Source organism: Oncorhynchus clarkii, unplaced genomic scaffold (assembly GCF_045791955.1).
Source record: "Oncorhynchus clarkii lewisi isolate Uvic-CL-2024 unplaced genomic scaffold, UVic_Ocla_1.0 unplaced_contig_14042_pilon_pilon, whole genome shotgun sequence".
In the NCBI taxonomy this organism is placed as follows: domain Eukaryota; kingdom Metazoa; phylum Chordata; class Actinopteri; order Salmoniformes; family Salmonidae; genus Oncorhynchus; species Oncorhynchus clarkii.
The window spans coordinates 50,686-70,098 of NW_027258112.1; the positions used below are offsets into that span (position 1 = coordinate 50,686).

The 19,413-nt window shown below is 50.8% G+C and overlaps 1 protein-coding gene across 1 annotated transcript in view; it reads left to right on the forward strand.

The window, feature by feature from the left end:
* Window positions 1–19,413, forward strand: part of LOC139395700 (intermembrane lipid transfer protein VPS13B-like) — a 105,359-nt gene that overhangs the window by 48,159 nt on the left and 37,787 nt on the right. The window contains exons 4-6 of the mRNA XM_071143038.1: window positions 9,487–10,198; window positions 10,821–10,958; window positions 15,933–16,289. Coding sequence (XP_070999139.1) covers window positions 9,487–10,198; window positions 10,821–10,958; window positions 15,933–16,289 — 1,207 coding nt within the window. The remainder of the gene's footprint in view (window positions 1–9,486; window positions 10,199–10,820; window positions 10,959–15,932; window positions 16,290–19,413) is intronic.

The window sequence follows — 19,413 nt, forward strand, 5'->3', positions numbered from 1 at the left end:
ATTTTCAAATATAATTCCACTTTGACATTATAGCCATTGGCACAAAAAAAATAAGACAACAACATGTGGAACAAGTCCAGAGGTTTTTGAAGAGTCTCTGAAGGCTCTGAATATACACATAGAAACAGAGAAATAGAACAGACCTCCCCATTCAAGTCATTCACGGATCGATTTTATTTCTATACCTTGGCCTGGTCACTTTACTTCCTGGTATGTTCCTCGGTTCGGGATCGTAACTATAGCAACCTTGATGTGTTCACAAGGGAGAGAAGTAACTGTCTAGGAGACAGAGTGAAGCAGACAGTACTATGGGTGTTGTGACAGAGTGAAGCAGACAGTACTATGGGTGTTGTGACAGAGTGAAGCAGACAGTACTATGGGTGGTGTGACAGAGTGAAGCAGGCAGTACTATGGGTGGTGTGTAACTGTCTAGGAGACAGAGTGAAGCAGGCAGTACTATGGGTGGTGTGACAGAGTGAAGCAGGCAGTACTATGGGTGGTGTGACAGAGTGAAGCAGGCAGTACTATGGGTGGTGTGACAGAGTGAAGCAGGCAGTACTATGGGTGGTGTGTCAGAGTGAAGCAGGCAGTACTATGGGTGGTGTGTGACTGTCTAGGAGACAGAGTGAAGCAGGCAGTACTATGGGTGGTGTGACAGAGTGAAGCAGGCAGTACTATGGGTGGTGTGACAGCGTGAAGCAGGCAGTACTATGGGTGGTGTGACAGAGTGAAGCAGGCAGTACTATGCGTGGTGTGACAGAGTGAAGCAGGCAGTACTATGGGTGGTGTGACAGAGTGAAGCAGGCAGTACTATGGGTGGTGTGACAGAGTGAAGCAGGCAGTACTATGGGTGGTGTGACAGAGTGAAGCAGGCAGTACTATGGGTGGTGTGACAGATTGAAGCAGACAGTACTATGGGTGGTGTGACAGAGTGAAGCAGGCAGTACTATGGGTGGTGTGACAGAGTGAAGCAGGCAGTACTATGGGTGGTGTGACAGAGTGAAGCAGGCAGTACTATGGGTGGTGTGACAGAGTGAAGCAGGCAGTACTATGGGTGGTGTGACAGAGTGAAGCAGGCAGTACTATGGGTGGTGTGACAGAGTGAAGCAGACAGTACTATGGGTGGTGTGACAGAGTGAAGCAGGCAGTACTATGGGTGGTGTGACAGATTGAAGCAGACAGTACTATGGGTGGTGTGACAGAGTGAAGCAGGCAGTACTATGGGTGGTGTGACAGAGTGAAGCAGGCAGTACTATGGGTGGTTTCTGACAGAGTGAAGCAGGCAGTACTGTGGGTGGTTTCTGACTGTCTGCGTTCAAGTCTTCTTTTGTTATGTTTCCCTCCATTTTTTATATCTTGCCGTCTAACTTTGTTAGCTGATTCCTTTGTTAGCTGATTCCTTTGTTAGCTGATTCCTTTGTTAGATGATTCCTTTGTTAGCTGATTCCTTTGTTAGATGATTCCTTTGTTTGCTGATTCCTTTGTTAGCTGATTCCTTTGTTAGCTGATTCCTTTGTTAGCTGATTCCTTTGTTAGATGATTCCTTTGTTTGCTGATTCCTTTGTTTGCTGATTCCTTTTTTAGATGATTCCTTTGTCAGCTGATTCCTTTGTCAGCTGATTCCTTTGTTAGCTGATTCCTTTGTTTGCTGATTCCTTTGTTTGCTGATTCCTTTTTTAGATGATTCCTTTGTCAGCTGATTCCTTTGTCAGCTGATTCCTTTGTTTGCTGATTCCTTTGTTTGCTGATTCCTTTGTTAGCTGATTCCTGAAGTACTTAAGTGAAGTTGATTTGTTTCCAGGAAAAGGCTTTCTTGTAATACAAGTCAGTCTATAACCTCTATGTGCATCTATCTATATTTAGAGAAAGTAGTAGTTTAGGAAGTGGTCTCTTGTCTGGATTGGTGAGGAGCAGAGTAGATTGGGTTGTGAACCCTGTTACTCTGAGGGGGAGGGTGAGAGAAATAGTGGGGGGAGGGAGAGAGATAGTGGAGGGAGAGAGAGGGGGGAGAGAGAGAGAGGGAGGGAGGGGGAGGGGGAGAGAGAGAGAGAGAGAGAGAGAGAGAGAGGGAGAGAGAGAGGGGGGAGGGAGAGAGAGCAGGGGGGTGAGAGAGAGAGAGAGGGAGTGAGGGGGAGAGAGGGGGGGGAGAAGGGGGGAGGGAGAGAGAGAGAGGGAGAGAGAGAGAGGGGGCGTGAGGGAGGGAGGGGGAGAGAGAGGGAGGGAGAGAGAGGGGGAGTGAGGGAGGGAGAGAGAGAGAGAGGGGGGGATCAGTGGTTTTCTCCTCTGTTCCTCCCGGCTGCTCTACTTATTTGTCCTCTTCCGTTCCCGACGAGGAGCTGGATGTTGTGGATGTTTGCGTTCTCCAGATACCTTCACCAATTCCAAGTTCCCCCCCGACACAATACACACGGAGCAGATTGTCTAGTGGTCCTTACTACCTCTATTGAAATGCCTGGAAAATGTTACGTTTCTGCAGAAAACACAGACAGAGAGCACATCCTCTCCTCATTAGTTGGAGAGGAGAGAGGGAAGGGAGGGGAGAGGTTTTGGCACAGGGGACTGTATTAGAAGCCCTTGAACCCTGTGTTTTATAAGGATCTTGTTTTTTGGCCTTTGATGACACTGTTTAGGATATATGTCATAAATCAGGCGTTGTGTTTAAAGCTGTGTCACTGGGTTCGCTGTATGACTAGAGGACTGAAACACCATCTCCTGTTCTGACGTAATATACTGTACATTTAACTCTCGGGAAGGAGGAACACTGGATGTAGTGGGAGAGACAGAGACAGGTGAGAGAGCAGGAGGAGGGAGAGAGAGGGAGGGAGGGAGAGAGAACAGGAGGAGGGGAGAGAGAGGGAGGGAGAGAGAGAGAGAGAGAGAGAGGGAGCTGAGAGAACAGGAGGAGGAGAGAGAGAGAGGGAGGGAGGGAGGGAGGGAGAGAGGGAGCTGAGAGAACAGGCTGAGGAGAGGGAGAGAGAGAGAGAGGGAGAGGGAGGGAGGAAGGGGAGAGAGAGAGAGAGAGAGAGAGAGGGAGGGAGAGAGAGAGAGAGGGAGCTGAGAGAACAGGCTGAGGGGAGGGAGGGAGGGAGGGAGAGGGAGGGAGAGAGAGAGAGAGCTAAGAGAGCAGGAGGAGGAGGAGAGAGAGGGAGGGAGGGAGAGAGAGAGAGGGAGGGAGGGAGGGAGAGAGAGAGAGAGAGAGAGAGGGAGGGAGGGAGGGAGAGAGAGGGAGGGAGGGAGGGAGGGAGGGAGGGAGGGAGGGAGGGAGAGGGAGGGAGAGACTGAAATATTGCTGAGAGAACAGGCTGAGGAGAGAGGGAGGGTAGACAGAGAAAGGAAGAGCGAGTGAAAGGGGGGGGGGGGGTAATAGGAACCATGTGCAGGTTGGTCAGATGGGGAAGGGAGACGAGGTAGGACAGTTGATTCTTTATGGATTAATCCTCATGTTCACGTGCTGGGAACTCTCTACCAATATCATTACCTAGCATCAGATAGGGAACTCTCTACCAATATCATTACCTAGCATCAGATAGGGAACTCTCTACCAACATCATTACCTAGCATCAGATAGGGAGATGTGAGGGAGACTGCCATGTTATTAAACCTGGCAGTATAGAGGACATCAGAGAAGTCTCAGGGAGACTGCCATGTTATTAAACCTGGCAGTATAGAGGACATCAGAGACGTCTCAGGGAGACTGCCATGTTATTAAACCTGGCAGTATAGAGGACATCAGAGAAGTCTCAGGGAGACTGCCATGTTATTAAACCTGGCAGTATAGAGGACATCAGAGACGTCTCAGGGAGACTGCCATGTTATTAAACCTGGCAGTATAGAGGACATCAGAGACGTCTCAGGGAGACTGCCATGTTATTAAACCTGGCAGTATAGAGGACATCAGAGACGTCTCAGGGAGACTGCCATGTTATTAAACCTGGCAGTATAGAATGACATCAGAGAAGTCTCAGGGAGACTGCCATGTTATTAAACCTGGCAGTATAGAGGACATCAGAGACGTCTCAGGGAGACTGCCATGTTATTAAACCTGGCAGTATAGAGGACATCAGAGAAGTCTCAGGGAGACTACCATGTTATTAAACCTGGCAGTATAGAGGACATCAGAGACGTCTCAGGGAGACTGCCATGTTATTAAACCTGGCAGTATAGAGGACATCAGAGAAGTCTCAGGGAGACTGCCATGTTATTAAACCTGGCAGTATAGAGGACATCAGAGAAGTCTCAGGGAGACTACCATGTTATTAAACCTGGCAGTATAGAGGACATCAGAGACGTCTCAGGGAGACTGCCATGTTATTAAACCTGGTAGTATAGAGGACATCAGAGAAGTCTCAGGGAGACTGCCATGTTATTAAACCTGGCAGTATAGAATGACATCAGAGAAGTCTCAGGGAGACTGCCATGTTATTAAACCTGGCAGTATAGAGGACATCAGAGAAGTCTCAGGGAGACTGCCATGCTATTAAACCTGGCAGTATAGAGGACATCAGAGAAGTCTCAGGGAGACTGCCATGTTATTAAACCTGGCAGTATAGAGGACATCAGAGAAGTCTCAGGGAGACTGCCATGTTATTAAACCTGGCAGTATAGAGGACATCAGAGAAGTCTCAGGGAGACTGCCATGTTATTAAACCTGGCAGTATAGAGGACATCAGAGAAGTCTCAGGGAGACTGCCATGTTATTAAACCTGGCAGTATAGAGGACATCAGAGACGTCTCAGGGAGACTGCCATGTTATTAAACCTGGCAGTATAGAGGACATCAGAGAAGTCTCAGGGAGACTACCATGTTATTAAACCTGGCAGTATAGAGGACATCAGAGAAGTCTCAGGGAGACTGCCATGTTATTAAACCTGGCAGTATAGAATGACATCAGAGAAGTCTCAGGGAGACTGCCATGTTATTAAACCTGGCAGTATAGAGGACATCAGAGACGTCTCAGGGAGACTGCTCTAAACCTGGCAGTATAGTCATGTCACACCTGAAAGACTTGAATTCAAGACATCTACTGCGTCTTTAGTTCTGTCGGATAACAAGCGAGTGATTTGTACCAAACGTTGAGTACAGCTTCCTGGTCTCTACGTGGGCGTTGAGTACAGCTTCCTGGTCTCTACGTGGGTGTTGAGTACAGCTTCCTGGTCTATTTATGTGCATTGAGTACAGCTTCCTGGTCTCTTTATGTGCATTGAGTACAGCTTCCTGGTCTCTTCGTGGGTGTTGAGTACAGCTTCCTGGTCTCTTCGTGGGCGTTGAGTACAGCTTCCTGGTCTCTTTGTGTACGTTGAGTACAGCTTCCTGGTCTCTTCGTGGGCGTTGAGTACAGCTTCCTGGTCTCTTCGTGTACATTGAGTACAGCTTCCTGGTCTCTTCGTGGGCGTTGCGTACAGCTTCCTGGTCTCTTCGTGGGCGTTGAGTACGGCTTCCTGGTCTCTTTGTGTGCATCGTGACACTGTAGTGGCTGAAGCAGGTCTACCAGTTGTCCCTGATAGATGATTTTGTTGGTAACATTAATCTGTCTTTCTTTGTGTCTCCTGGGAACCAAAGCCCACTTCCTGACCATGTGACTGATTGGTAAAGATGTCCTGTCTGGATGATGTGTATTAAGCCCAAGACATAGAAGCTCGGGACTTATTCTCATTGGTTTCCGGTCCTCTGTCATGGCAGCCGTCTCCACTTCTATCCCCACAGAGAGTTTAATATTGCTTAACGAAGAGCCTCTCCGTTTGGTCGGATCGGTTCTGTGATGTCACGGCGTTGCTTAACGAAGAGCCTCTCCGTTTGGTCGGATCGGTTCTGTGATGTCACGGCGTTGCTTAACGAAGAGCCTCTCCGTTTGGTCGGATCGGTTCTGTGATATCACGGCGTTGCTTAACGAAGAGCCTCTCCGTTGGGTCGGATCGGTTCTGTGATGTCACGGCGTTGCTTAACGAAGAGCCTCTCCGTTTGGTCGGATCGGTTCTGTGATGTCACGGCGTTGCTTAACGAAGAGCCTCTCCGTTGGGTCGGATCGGTTCTGTGATGTCACGGCGTTGCTTAACGAAGAGCCTCTCCGTTTGGTCGGATCGGTTCTGTGATGTCACGGCGTTGCTTAACGAAGAGCCTCTCCGTTCGGTCGGATCGGTTCTGTGATGTCACGGCGTTGCTTAACGAAGAGCCTCTCCGTTCGGTCGGATCGGTTCTGTGATATCACGGCGTTGCTTAACGAAGAGCCTCTCCGTTTGGTCGGATCGGTTCTGTGATGTCACGGCGTTGCTTAACGAAGAGCCTCTCCGTTTGGTCGGATCGGTTCTGTGATGTCACGGCGTTGCTTAACGAAGAGCCTCTCCGTTTGGTCGGATCGGTTCTGTGATGTCACGGCGTTGCTTAACGAAGAGCCTCTCCGTTTGGTCGGATCGGTTCTGTGATGTCACGGCGTTGCTTAACGAAGAGCCTCTCCGTTGGGTCGGATCGGTTCTGTGATGTCACGGCGTTGCTTAACGAAGAGCCTCTCCGTTCGGTCGGATCGGTTCTGTGATATCACGGCGTTGCTTAACGAAGAGCCTCTCCGTTTGGTCGGATCGGTTCTGTGATGTCACGGCGTTGCTTAACGAAGAGCCTCTCCGTTTGGTCGGATCGGTTCTGTGATGTCACGGCGTTGCTTAACGAAGAGCCTCTCCGTTTGGTCGGATCGGTTCTGTGATGTCACGGCGTTGCTTAACGAAGAGCCTCTCCGTTTGGTCGGATCGGTTCTGTGATGTCACGGCGTTGCTTAACGAAGAGCCTCTCCGTTTGGTCGGATCGGTTCTGTGATGTCACGGCGTTGCTTAACGAAGAGCCTCTCCGTTTGGTCGGATCGGTTCTGTGATGTCACGGCGTTGCTTAACGAAGAGCCTCTCCGTTTGGTCGGATCGGTTCTGTGATGTCACGGCGTTGCTTAACGAAGAGCCTCTCCGTTTGGTCGGATCGGTTCTGTGATGTCACGGCGTTGCTTAACGAAGAGCCTCTCCGTTTGGTCGGATCGGTTCTGTGATGTCACGGCGTTGCTTAACGAAGAGCCTCTCCGTTTGGTCGGATCGGTTCTGTGATGTCACGGCGTTGCTTAACGAAGAGCCTCTCCGTTTGGTCGGATCGGTTCTGTGATGTCACGGCGTTGCTTAACGAAGAGCCTCTCCGTTTGGTCGGATCGGTTCTGTGATGTCACGGCGTTGCTTAACGAAGAGCCTCTCCGTTTGGTCGGATCGGTTCTGTGATGTCACGGCGTTGCTTAACGAAGAGCCTCTCCGTTTGGTCGGATCGGTTCTGTGATGTCACGGCGTTGCTTAACGAAGAGCCTCTCCGTTTGGTCGGATCGGTTCTGTGATGTCACGGCGTTGCTTAACGAAGAGCCTCTCCGTTTGGTCGGATCGGTTCTGTGATGTCACGGCGTTGCTTAACGAAGAGCCTCTCCGTTTGGTCGGATCGGTTCTGTGATGTCACGGCGTTGCTTAACGAAGAGCCTCTCCGTTTGGTCGGATCGGTTCTGTGATGTCACGGCGTTGCTTAACGAAGAGCCTCTCCGTTTGGTCGGATCGGTTCTGTGATATCACGGCGTTGCTTAACGAAGAGCCTCTCCGTTTGGTCGGATCGGTTCTGTGATATCACGGCGTTGCTTAACGAAGAGCCTCTCCGTTTGGTCGGATCGGTTCTGTGATGTCACGGCGTTGCTTAACGAAGAGCCTCTCCGTTTGGTCGGATCGGTTCTGTGATGTCACGGCGTTGCTTAACGAAGAGCCTCTCCGTTTGGTCGGATCGGTTCTGTGATGTCACGGCGTTGCTTAACGAAGAGCCTCTCCGTTTGGTCGGATCGGTTCTGTGATGTCACGGCGTTGCTTAACGAAGAGCCTCTCCGTTTGGTCGGATCGGTTCTGTGATATCACGGCGTTGCTTAACGAAGAGCCTCTCCGTTTGGTCGGATCGGTGCAGAAAACATGTTTTTGTGTTATAAACTATTTATTAAATCCACTATAATTGTTATTGAATTGTCATGTTTATGTCTTCATCAGATCCCTGTTGACTGTCCTCTGTATTTCAACTGTCTGTCTGTCTGTCTGTCTGTCTGTCTGTCTGTTTGCCTGCCTGCCTGCCTGCCTGCCTGCCTGTCTGTCTGTCTGTCTGTCTGTCTGTCTGTCTGTCTGTCTGTCTACCTGAGTAGGTATATCTTCTCCAGTGAGTCTGTCTGTCTGTCTGTCTGTCTGTCTGTCTGTCTACCTGAGTAGGTATATCTTCTCCAGTGAGTCTGTCTGTTTGCCTGCCTGCCTGTCTGTCTGTCTGTCTGTTTGCCTGCCTGCCTGTCTGTCTGTCTGTCTGTCTGTCTGTCTGTCTGTCTGTTTGCCTGCCTGCCTGTCTGTCTACCTGAGTAGGTATATCTTCTCCAGTGAGTCTGTCTGTCTGTCTGTCTGTCTGTCTGTCAATTCAAGGGCTTTATTGGCATGGGAAACATGTGTTAACATTGCCAAAGCAAGTGAGGTAGACAACATACAAAGTGAATATATAAAGTGAAAAACAACTAAAATTAACAGTAAACATTACACATACAGAGGTTTCAAAACAGTAAAGACATTACAAATGTCATATTATATATATATACAGTGTTTTAACAATGTACAAATGGTTAAAGGACACAAGATAAAATAAATAAGCATAAATATGGGTTGTATTTACAATGGTGTGTGTTCTTCACTGGTTGCCCTTTTCTCGTGGCAACAGGTCACAAATCTTGCTGCTGTGATGGCACACTGTGGAATTTCACCCAGTAGATATGGGAGTTTTTCAAATTTGGATTTGTTTTCGAATTCTTTGTGGATCTGTGTAATCTGAGGGAAATATGTCTCTCTAATATGGTCATACATTGGGCAGGAGGTTAGGAAGTGCAGCTCAGTTTCCTTCATTTTGTGGGCAGTGAGCACATAGCCTGTCTTCTCTTGAGAGCCATGTCTGCCTACGACGGCCTTTCTCAATAGCAAGGCTATGCTCACTGAGTCTGTACATAGTCAAAGCTTTCCTTAATTTTGGGTCGGTCACAGTGGTCAGGTATTCTGCCGCTGGGTACTCTCTGTTTAGGGCCAAATAGCATTCTAGTTTGCTCTGTTTTTTTGTTAATTCTTTCCAATGTGTAAAGTAGTTATCTTTTTGTTTTCTCATGATTTGGTTTGGTCTAATTGTGCTACTGTCCTGGGGCTCTGTAGGATGTGTTTGTGTTTGTGAACAGAGCCCCAGGACCAGCTTGTTGAGGGGACTCTTCTCCAGGTTCATCTCTCTGTAGGTGATGGCTTTGTTGTGGAAGGTTTGGGAATCGCTTCCTTTTAGGTGGTTGTAGAATTTAAAGTATCTTTTCTGGATTTTGATAATTAGTGGGTATCGTCCTAATTCTGCTCTGCTCTGCATTATTTGGTGTTTTACGTTGTAGACAGAGGATATTTTAGCAGAATTCTGTCTGTCTCCGTCCCCCCCCAGGTGCAGCGTGGGGAGCAGCAGTGTAGTTCCTCGGCGGGGCCTTGCGGTGTGGACTCGTCGTCCAGTCGCAGCGGCGTCCAGGACAGTGGGTTCGGCAGCGACAGCGCCAGGATCCGTATCGTCCAGATGGAGCAGCAGAGTGGAGGCTCCCATCACCGCATCGCCAGACCCTCCAGGAAGTCCACCGTCGTCAAGAACCTCTCCTTCGTCCCCTTCGACGTCTTCCTGACCGCGAGTAAACTCTCTCTCATGACCTACGCCTGCTCCACTCTAGCCAAGACCCCCCCCGCCTCGCCGGAGAAGAAGGATGGAGACGGGCCGACAGGGAAGAGTGCCCTGAACCAGCCAGACACCATCCCTACCTCCTCCTCCTCCCCCAACCCAGGCCCTCCTACCCTGGTCCCTCTGTCAGGCCTGACAGCAGAGGACCTCCTGAACAGTAACACCGTTCCCCAGGAGCCCCGCGGTTCCCTCCTCTCCCTGGACTCCCTGCCCGCCCCCAGCCGCTCCTCGGCCCGCCAGGCCCTGGGGGTCACCATCGTGAGGCAGCCTGGGAGGAGAGGGGCTGGAGACCGGGTCCTGGAGCCTCTACTGTACCTCCAGGTGGTCCAGCCGTCGGCCCTGCTCAGCTGTCACCACCGTAAACAGAGGATGGACGTGTCTGTGTTCGATGTGTCTCTGAGGGGAGTCTCCTCTGACTATAAGTGTCTGGGTGAGTGGAGGGAGACTTCATCTGGTGTAGATATTGATGTGTCTCTGAGGGGAGTCTCCTCTGACTATAAGTGTCTGGGTGAGTGGAGGGAGACTTCATCTGGTGTAGATATTGATGTGTCTCTGAGGGGAGTCTCCTCTGACTATAAGTGTCTGGGTGAGTGGAGGGAGACTTCATCTGCTGTAGATCTTGATGTGTCTCAATCATTTACAAAATCTCATCTCTCTCCCTCCCTCCCCCCTCTTCTCCCCTCCTCTCCCTTCCCCCCTCCTCCCTCCTCTCCTCCCCCCTCCTCTATTCTCCTCCCCCCCTCCTCCCTCCTCTCCTCCCCCCTCCTCTACTCTCCTCCCCCCTCCTCTCCTCCCTCTCCCTCCTCCCTCTCCCTCCCCTCCTCCCCCCTCCCCCCTCCTCCCTCTCCCTCCCCTCCCCCCTCCTCCCTCTCCCTCCTCCCTCTCCCTCCCCTCCCCCCTCCTCTCCTCCCCCTCCTCCCCCTCCCCTCCCCCCTCCTCTCCTCCCTCTCCCTCACCTCCCCCCTCCTCTCCTCCCCCCCCTCCCCTCTCCCCTCCTCCCCTCCTCTCCCCTCCCCACCTCCCTCTCCCCCCTCCCCCCCTCCCCTCTCCAGATCCAGGGAAGTCTCTCCCAGAGGTATTAGACTACAGTGTGTTGTGGGTCCAGACAGTATCAGGAGAGTCTGACAGTCAGACAGGTGTTCCCCCTCCTCTGGCCTGTCTGCAGATCAGAGACTTCCTCAGTGGACCAGGTGAGGACTCACACACTCTACACACACCCTACACACACCCTACAGTACACCCTACAATACACACACTCTACACACACCCTACAGTACACCCTACAGTACACCCTACAGTACACACACCCTACAGTACACACACTCTACAGTACACACACTCTACACACAGTCAGTCTCAGGTTCAAAGCTTCAGTTCTCAGCTCCTGTCAGGGGAGATGTTGACCGCTGGGGAATGTCTCTCTGTGGGATGTCTCTCTGAGATGTCTCTCTGGGGGCTGGGATGTCTCTCTGGAATGTCTCTCTGTGGGATGTCTCTATGTGGGATGGGATGTCTCTCTGTGGGATGTCTCTCTGTGGGATGTCTCTCTGTGGGATGGGATGTCTCTATGTGGGATGTCTCTCTGTGGGATGGGATGTCTCTCTGCGTATTTCTGTCATGTCCTCTAACCTTGATTCATACAGCTGATTCTCAGTTGATGTTCTTGGACTTGTAACCGAAAGGTTTCTAGTTCAAATCCCCGAGCTGACAAGGTACAGATCTGTAGTTCTGCCCCTGAACAAAGCAGTTAACCCACTGTTCCTAGGCCAGTTAACCCACTGTTCCTAGGCCAGTTAACCCACTGTTCCTAGACCAGTTAACCCACTGTTCCTAGGCCAGTTAACCCACTGTTCCTATACCAGTTAACCCCACTGTTCCTAGACCAGTTAACCCACTGTTCCTAGACCAGTTAACCCACTGTTCCTAGACCAGTTAACCCACTGTTCCTAGACCAGTTAACCCACTGTTCCTAGACCAGTTAACCCACTGTTCCTAGACCAGTTAACCCACTGTTCCCCGGTAGGCCGTCATTGTAAATAAGAATTTGTTCTTAAATGACTTGACTAGTTAAATAAAGTCTAAAGTAGTGCACTACATAGGGAATAGGGCCCTGGTCTAAAGTAGTGCACTATATAGGGAATAGGGCTCTGGTCTAAAGTAGTGCACTACATAGGGAATAGGGCCCTGGTCTAAAGTAGTGCACTATATAGGGAATAGGGCCCTGGTCTAAAGTAGTGCACTATAGAGGGAATAGGGCCCTGGTCTAAAGTAGTGCACTATATAGGGAATAGGGCCCTGGTCTAAAGTAGTGCACTATATAGGGAATAGGGCCCTGGTCTAAAGTAGTGCACTATATAGGGAATAGGGCTCTGGTCTAAAGTAGTGCACTACATAGGGAATAGGGCCCTGGTCTAAAGTAGTGCACTATATAGGGAATAGGGCCCTGGTCTAAAGTAGTGCACTATAGAGGGAATAGGTCCCTGGTCTAAAGTAGTGCACTATATAGGGAATTGGGCCCTGGTCTAAAGTAGTGCACTATAGAGGGAATAGGGCCCTGGTCTAAAGTAGTGCACTATATAGGGAATAGGGCCCTGGTCTAAAGTAGTGCACTATATAGGGAATTGGGCCCTGGTCTAAAGTAGTGCACTACGTAGGGAATAGGGCTCCATTGAGGACTCCTTCCAGGTAGTGTTCCCTAAGGCCCCTCTGATTTGATGCTGTTTAACGAGGTGAGCGTCCATCAGACCAGATGGAGACCACAGTCAGAGGAGAGCAGTTCCCTGTGTTTACAGCAAGCTGCCAGACATTTACTGAGAGCACACGGACCAATCACAGCTCCCCTGCCAAGGATGGAACCTGCAGAGAGGGAACACAAGTAACGTGTGTGTGTGTGTGTGTGTGTGTGTGTGTGTGTGTGTGTGTGTGTGTGTGTGTGTGTGTGTGTGTGTGTGTGTGTGTGTGTGTGTGTACTGGGATGTAAACGGGATGAGGTTTCAGATCTGACCCTCGCCTTGCTGTGGCCTGCTCATCACACACACACACACACACACACACACACAGAGGAAGGCAGCTGCAGTGTGCGAGGGTTCAAGGCTGGACCAGCACTCTCCTCTTCATTCCCCCTCTGCCTTCTTCTTCTCTTCCTGAGGAAACAGTCCCCCTCTGCCTTCTTCTTCTCTTCCTGAGGAAACAGTCCCCCTCTGCCTTCTTCTTCTCTTCCTGAGGAAACAGTCCCCCTCTGCCTTCTTCTTCTCTTCCTGAGGAAACAGTCCCCCTCTGCCTTCTTCTCTTCCTGAGGAAACAGTCCCCCTCTGCCTTCTTCTTCTCTTCCTGAGGAAACAGTCCCCCTCTGCCTTCTTCTTCTCTTCCTGAGGAAACAATCCCCCTCTGCCTTCTTCTTCTCTTCCTAACAGTCTTCTGTCTGCCCTGGAGGTCCCAGGAAACAGTCCTGCTCTCCGTCTTTCTGCTTCCTTCTCTTGTATGAAAGGGTCAATGACAGGAGATTGGAGAAGTAACAGCTACCAGTTGGAGTGAGAGGGGGAGGGAGAGAGAGGGAGAGGGAGAGAGAGGGAGAGGGGGGAGAGGGGGAGGGAGAGAGAGAGGGGGAGGGAGAGAGAGAGAGGGAGAGGGGGGAGAGGGAGGGGGGAGAGGGGGAGGGAGAGAGAGAGGGGGGGGCGGAGAGGGGGGAGAGAGTAGGGGGGGACCACTAACAGTCCTCTGGTTAATGAACCACTAACAGTCCTCTGGTTAATGAACCACTAACAGTCCTCTGGTTAATGAACCACTGACAGTCCTCTGGTTAAAGAACCACTGACAGTCCTCAGCTGGGTTAAAGAACCACTGACAGTCCTCGGCTGGGTTAAAGCACCACTGACAGTCCTCGGCTGGGTTAAAGAACCACTGACAGTCCTCGGCTGGGTTAAAGCACCACTGACAGTCCTCGGCTGGGTTAAAGAACCACTGACAGTCCTCAGCTGGGTTAAAGAACCACTGACAGTCCTCGGCTGGGTTAAAGCACCACTGACAGTCCTCTGGTTAAAGCACCACTGACAGTCCTCGGCTGGGTTAAAGCACCACTGACAGTCCTCAGCTGGGTTAAAGCACCACTGACAGTCCTCGGCTGGGTTAAAGCACCACTGACAGTCCTCGGCTGGGTTAAAGCACCACTGACAGTCCTCGGCTGGGTTAAAGCACCACTGACAGTCCTCGGCTGGGTTAAAGCACCACTGACAGTCCTCGGCTGGGTTAAAAGCACCACTTTGTGTTTGATTGAAAGGCAGGGTGTTCCTAATCAAAACACCTGCGTGAGAAGTGAAGGAATTTCACTCCTGGACAAGGCCTTCTTTTGATGTCCCAACGAACATGACGGAAGGACCACCATCTTTCTTTCATTAATCCAGATTTCCGAGCGCTGCCTTTCCCCCCTCTCTCAGCACACGATGAGCTTAAAGAGGCTACCTTTGAAGGCTACAAGTTAAACGTGTTAGTAAGTAGGGGGTAAGAGTTGACTGGACTTCCAGATGATTCTATAGGAGCTGGGTGGAAAGAGTCAGAGAGGTGGTATCTTCTGGCTGGACTTCCAGATGATTCTATAGGAGCTGGGTGTAAAGAGTCAGTTGGTGGTACCATTGAGCTGTCCTGGCCCGGTTGATGGTACCACTTAGCTGGCCTGGCCCGGTTGATGATACCATTGAGCTGGCCTGGCCCAGTTGGTGGTACCATTGAGCTGGGCTGGCCCGGTTGATGATACCATTGAGCTGGCCTGGCCCAGTTGGTGGTACCATTGAGCTGGGCTGGCCCGGTTGGTGGTGCCATTGAGCTGGCCTGGCCCAGTTGGTGGTACCATTGAGCTGGGCTGGCCCGGTTGATGATACCATTGAGCTGGCCTGGCCCAGTTGGTGGTACCATTGAGCTGGGCTGGCCCGGTTGGTGGTGCCATTGAGCTGCCCGGTTGGTGGTGCCATTGAGCTGGGCTGGCCCATTTAGTGGTGCCATTGAGCTGGGCTGGCCCAGTTGGTGGTGCCATTGAGCTGCCCGGTTGGTGGTACCATTGAGCTGGGCTGGCCCGGTTGGTGGTGCCATTGAGCTGCCCGGTTGGTGGTACCATTGAGCTGGGCTGGCCCGGTTGGTGGTGCCATTGAGCTGCCCGGTTGGTGGTACCATTGAGCTGGGCTGGCCGGGTTGGTGGTGCCATTGAGCTGGGCTGGCCCGGTTGGTGGTGCCATTGAGCTGGGCTGGCCCATTTAGTGGTGCCATTGAGCTGGGCTGGCCCGGTTGGTGGTGCCATTGAGCTGCCCGGTTGGTGGTACCATTGAGCTGGGCTGGCCCGGTTGGTGGTGCCATTGAGCTGGGCTGGCCCATTTAGTGGTGCCATTGAGCTGGGCTGGCCCGGTTGGTGGTGCCATTGAGCTGCCCGGTTGGTGGTACCATTGAGCTGGGCTGGCCCGGTTTGTGATGCCATTGAGCTGGGCTGGCCCGGTTAGTAACTCTGTCTTCTGTTAATATTTAGTATTACGGTAACTCTGTCTTCTGTTAATATTTTGTATTACGGTAACTCTGTCTTCTGTTAATATTTTGTATTACGGTAACTCTGTCTTCTGTTAATATTTTGTATTACGGTAACTCTGTCTCCTGTTAATATTTAGTATTACGGTAACTCTGTCTTCTGTTAATATTTAGTATTACGGTAACTCTGTCTTCTGTTAATATTTAGTATTACGGTAACTCTGTCTTCTGTTAATATTTCGTATTACGGTAACTCTGTCTCCTGTTAATATTTAGTATTACGGTAACTCTGTCTTCTGTTAATATTTAGTATTACGGTAACTCTGTCTTCTGTTAATATTTAGTATTACGGTAACTCTGTCTTCTATTAATATTTAGTTTTACGGTAACTCTGTCTCCTGTTAATATTTAGTATTACGGTAACTCTGTCTTCTGTTAATATTTAGTATTACGGTAACTCTGTCTTCTGTTAATATTTAGTATTACGGTAACTCTGTCTCCTGTCTCTCTTCTGTTAATATTTAGTATTACGGTAACTCTGTCTCCTGTTAATATTTAGTATTACGGTAACTCTGTCTCCTGTTAATATTTAGTATTACGGTAACTCTGTCTTCTGTTAATATTTAGTTTTACGGTAACTCTGTCTTCTGTTCGTCCAGCGGAGCTGAACGTGGAGCTGTCCCGGCCCCTGAAGGTGAACCCTACGCTGGTGAAACTGGAGCAGACCAAGGCCTACCTGAGGAGGGTCCTACCTCATCACTACTGGGAGACTCCCAAACCCCCCTCCACCCCTCATTCCTCCCCCAGTAGGACCTCGTCCTCCTCTCCCCATCGTCCCGACCCCTCCCACCTCAGCTCCCTAAGATCCCTGGCACCCTTCCACAAGGTGTCCCTCCGCACCGCCCAGATCGTGGTTGTCATGGAGACCGAGTCGCACCCTGCCCGGCCCAGCCTGTCCTGGTCGGTGTCGGCTATGAAGGGTACCATGAACATGAAGACTGGGCCCAAGCTAGACGGTGAGAGCTTTAAACATTTATCTTCCCTGTTGTCTTTTTACAGTTGAAAAATGCAGCTCCCCCTCTCTCTTCTCCTCCCTCTCTCATCACCCCACTCACACTTCACCCCTCTCTCTTCTCCTCCCTCTCTCATCACCCCCCTCTCTCATCACCCCCCTCTCTCATCACCCCACTCACACTTCACCCCTCTCTCTTCTCCTCCCTCGCACTTCACCCCTCTCTCTTCTCCTCCCTCTCTCATCACCCCCCTCTCTCATCACCCCCCTCTCTCATCACCCCACTCACACTTCACCCCTCTCTCTTCTCCTCCCTCGCACTTCACCCCTCTCTCTTCTCCTCCCTCTCTCATCACCCCCCTCTCTCATCACCCCCCTCTCTCATCACCCCACTCACACTTCACCCCTCTCTCTTCTCCTCCCTCGCACTTCACCCCTCTCTCTTCTCCTCCCTCTCTCATCACCCCCCTCTCTCATCACCCCCCTCTCTCATCACCCCACTCACACTTCACCCCTCTCTCTTCTCCTCCCTCGCACTTCACCCCTCTCTCTTCTCCTCCCTCTCTCATCACCCCACTCTCTCATCACCCCACTCTCTCTTCTCCTCCCTCGCACTTCACCCCTCTCTCATCAACCCCCTCTCTCATCACCCCACTCTCTCTTCTCCTCCCTCGCACTTCTCTCCCCCTCGCTCTTCTCTCCTCTCCCTTCTTCTCCTTCTTTCTCTCCCTCTCTTCTCTCCCCCTTCCCCCTCTCTTCTCTCCCCCTCTCTCTTTCTCTCCCTCTCTTCTCTCCCCCTCTTTCTTTCTCTCTTCTCTCCCTCTCTTCTCTCCCCCTCTCTCTTTCTCTCCCTCTCTTATCTCCCACCTGCCCCCTTTCTTCTCTTCTCTCCCCCTCTTCTCCTTATTTTTCTCCCTCTCTTCTCTCTCCCCTGCCCCCTCTCTTCTCTCCCCCTCTTCTCCTTTCTATCTCTCTCTTTTCTCCCCATCTCTCTTTCTCTCCCCCTCGCTCTTCTCTCCCTCTCTCTTCTCTCCTCTCCCTTTTCTCTCCCTCTCTCTTCTCTCCTCTCCCTTCTTCTCCTTCTTTCTCTCCCCCCTTTCCCCCTCTCTTCTCTCCCTCTCTTCTCTCCCCCTCTTTCTTTCTCTCTTCTCTCCCTCTCTTCTCTCCCCCTCTCTCTTTCTCTCTTCTCTCCCTCTATTCTCTCCCCCTCTTTCTTTCTCTCTTCTCTCCCTCTCTTCTCTCCCCCTCTTTTTTTCTCTCTTCTCTCCCCCCTTCCCCCTCTCTTCTCTCCCTCTATTCCCTTCCCCCTCTCTTCTCTTCTCTCCCCCTCTTCTCCTTCTTTTTCTCCCTCTCTTCTCTCCCCCCTGCCCCCTTTCTTCTCTTCTCTGTTCTATGAGGACTACACCTGGGAAGTGAAGTCGCAGTACAGTTCTATGAGGACTACACCTCGAGGCACCTGGGAAGTGAAGTCCCAGTACAGCTGGTTAGGAGAGATATCACACCTTAGTGACATTAACCAGCTGGTTAGGAGAGATATCACACCTTAGTGACATTAACCAGCTGGTTAGGAGAGATATCACACCTTAGTGAAGGGAACATTAACCAGCTGGTTAGGAGAAATATCACACCTTAGTGAAGGGAACATTAACCAGCTGGTTAGGAGAGATATCACACCTTAGTGACATTAACCAGCTGGTTAGGATAGATATCACACCTTAGTGACATTAACCAGCTGGTTAAGAGATATCACACCTTAGTGACATTAACCAGCTGGTTAGGAGAGATATCACACCTTAGTGAAGGGAACATTAACCAGCTGGTTAGGAGAGATATCACACCTTAGTGACATTAACCAGCTGGTTAGGAGAGATATCACACCTTAGTGACATTAACCAGCTGGTTAGGAGAGATATCACACCTTAGTGACATTAACCAGCTGGTTAGGAAAGATATCACACCTTAGTGACATTAACCAGCTGGTTAGGAGAGATATCACACCTTAGTAACATTAACCAGCTGGTTAGGAGAGATATCACACCTTAGTGACATTAACCAGCTGGTTAGGAGAGATATCACACCTTAGTGAAGGGAACATTAACCAGCTGGTTAGGAGAGATATCACACCTTAGTGAAGGGAACATTAACCAGCTGGTTAGGAGAGATATCACACCTTAGTGACATTAACCAGCTGGTTAGGAGAGATATCACACCTTAGTGACATTAACCAGCTGGTTAAGAGATATCACACCTTAGTGACATTAACCAGCTGGTTAGGAGAGATATCACACCTTAGTGAAGGGAACATTAACCAGCTGGTTAGGAGAGATATCACACCTTAGTGACATTAACCAGCTGGTTAGGAGAGATATCACACCTTAGTGACATTAACCAGCTGGTTAGGAGAGATATCACACCTTAGTGACATTAACCAGCTGGTTAGGAAAGATATCACACCTTAGTGACATTAACCAGCTGGTTAGGAGAGATATCACACCTTAGTAACATTAACCAGCTGGTTAGGAGAGATATCACACCTTAGTGACATTAACCAGCTGGTTAGGAGAGATATCACACCTTAGTGACATTAACCAGCTTGTTAGGAGAGATATCACACCTTAGTGACATTAACCAGCTGGTTAGGGGGCTGCCCTATACCTGCACCTAGAGGGGAGTAGTTTACTGTCCAGGTACAAGGGGGGGCTGCCCTATACCTGCACCTAGAGGGGAGTAGTTTACTGTCCAGGTACAAGGGGGGGCTGCCCTATACCTGCACCTAGAGGGGAGTAGTTTACTGTCCAGGTACAAGGGGGGGCTGCCCTATACCTGCACCTAGAGGGGAGTAGTTTACTGTCCAGGTACAGGGGGGTGGGGCTGCCCTATACCTGCACCTAGAGGGGAGTAGTTTACTGTCCAGGTACAGGGGGGGGGGGGGGGGCTGCCCTATACCTGCACCTAGAGGGGAGTAGTTTACTGTCCAGGTACAGGGGGGGGGGCAGCCTAAACCTGCACCTAGAGGGGAGTAGTTTACTGTCCAGGTACAGGGAGGGGGGGCTGCCCTATACCTGCACCTAGAGGGGAGTAGTTTACTGTCCAGGTACAGGGGGGGGGGGGGCTGCCCTATACCTGCA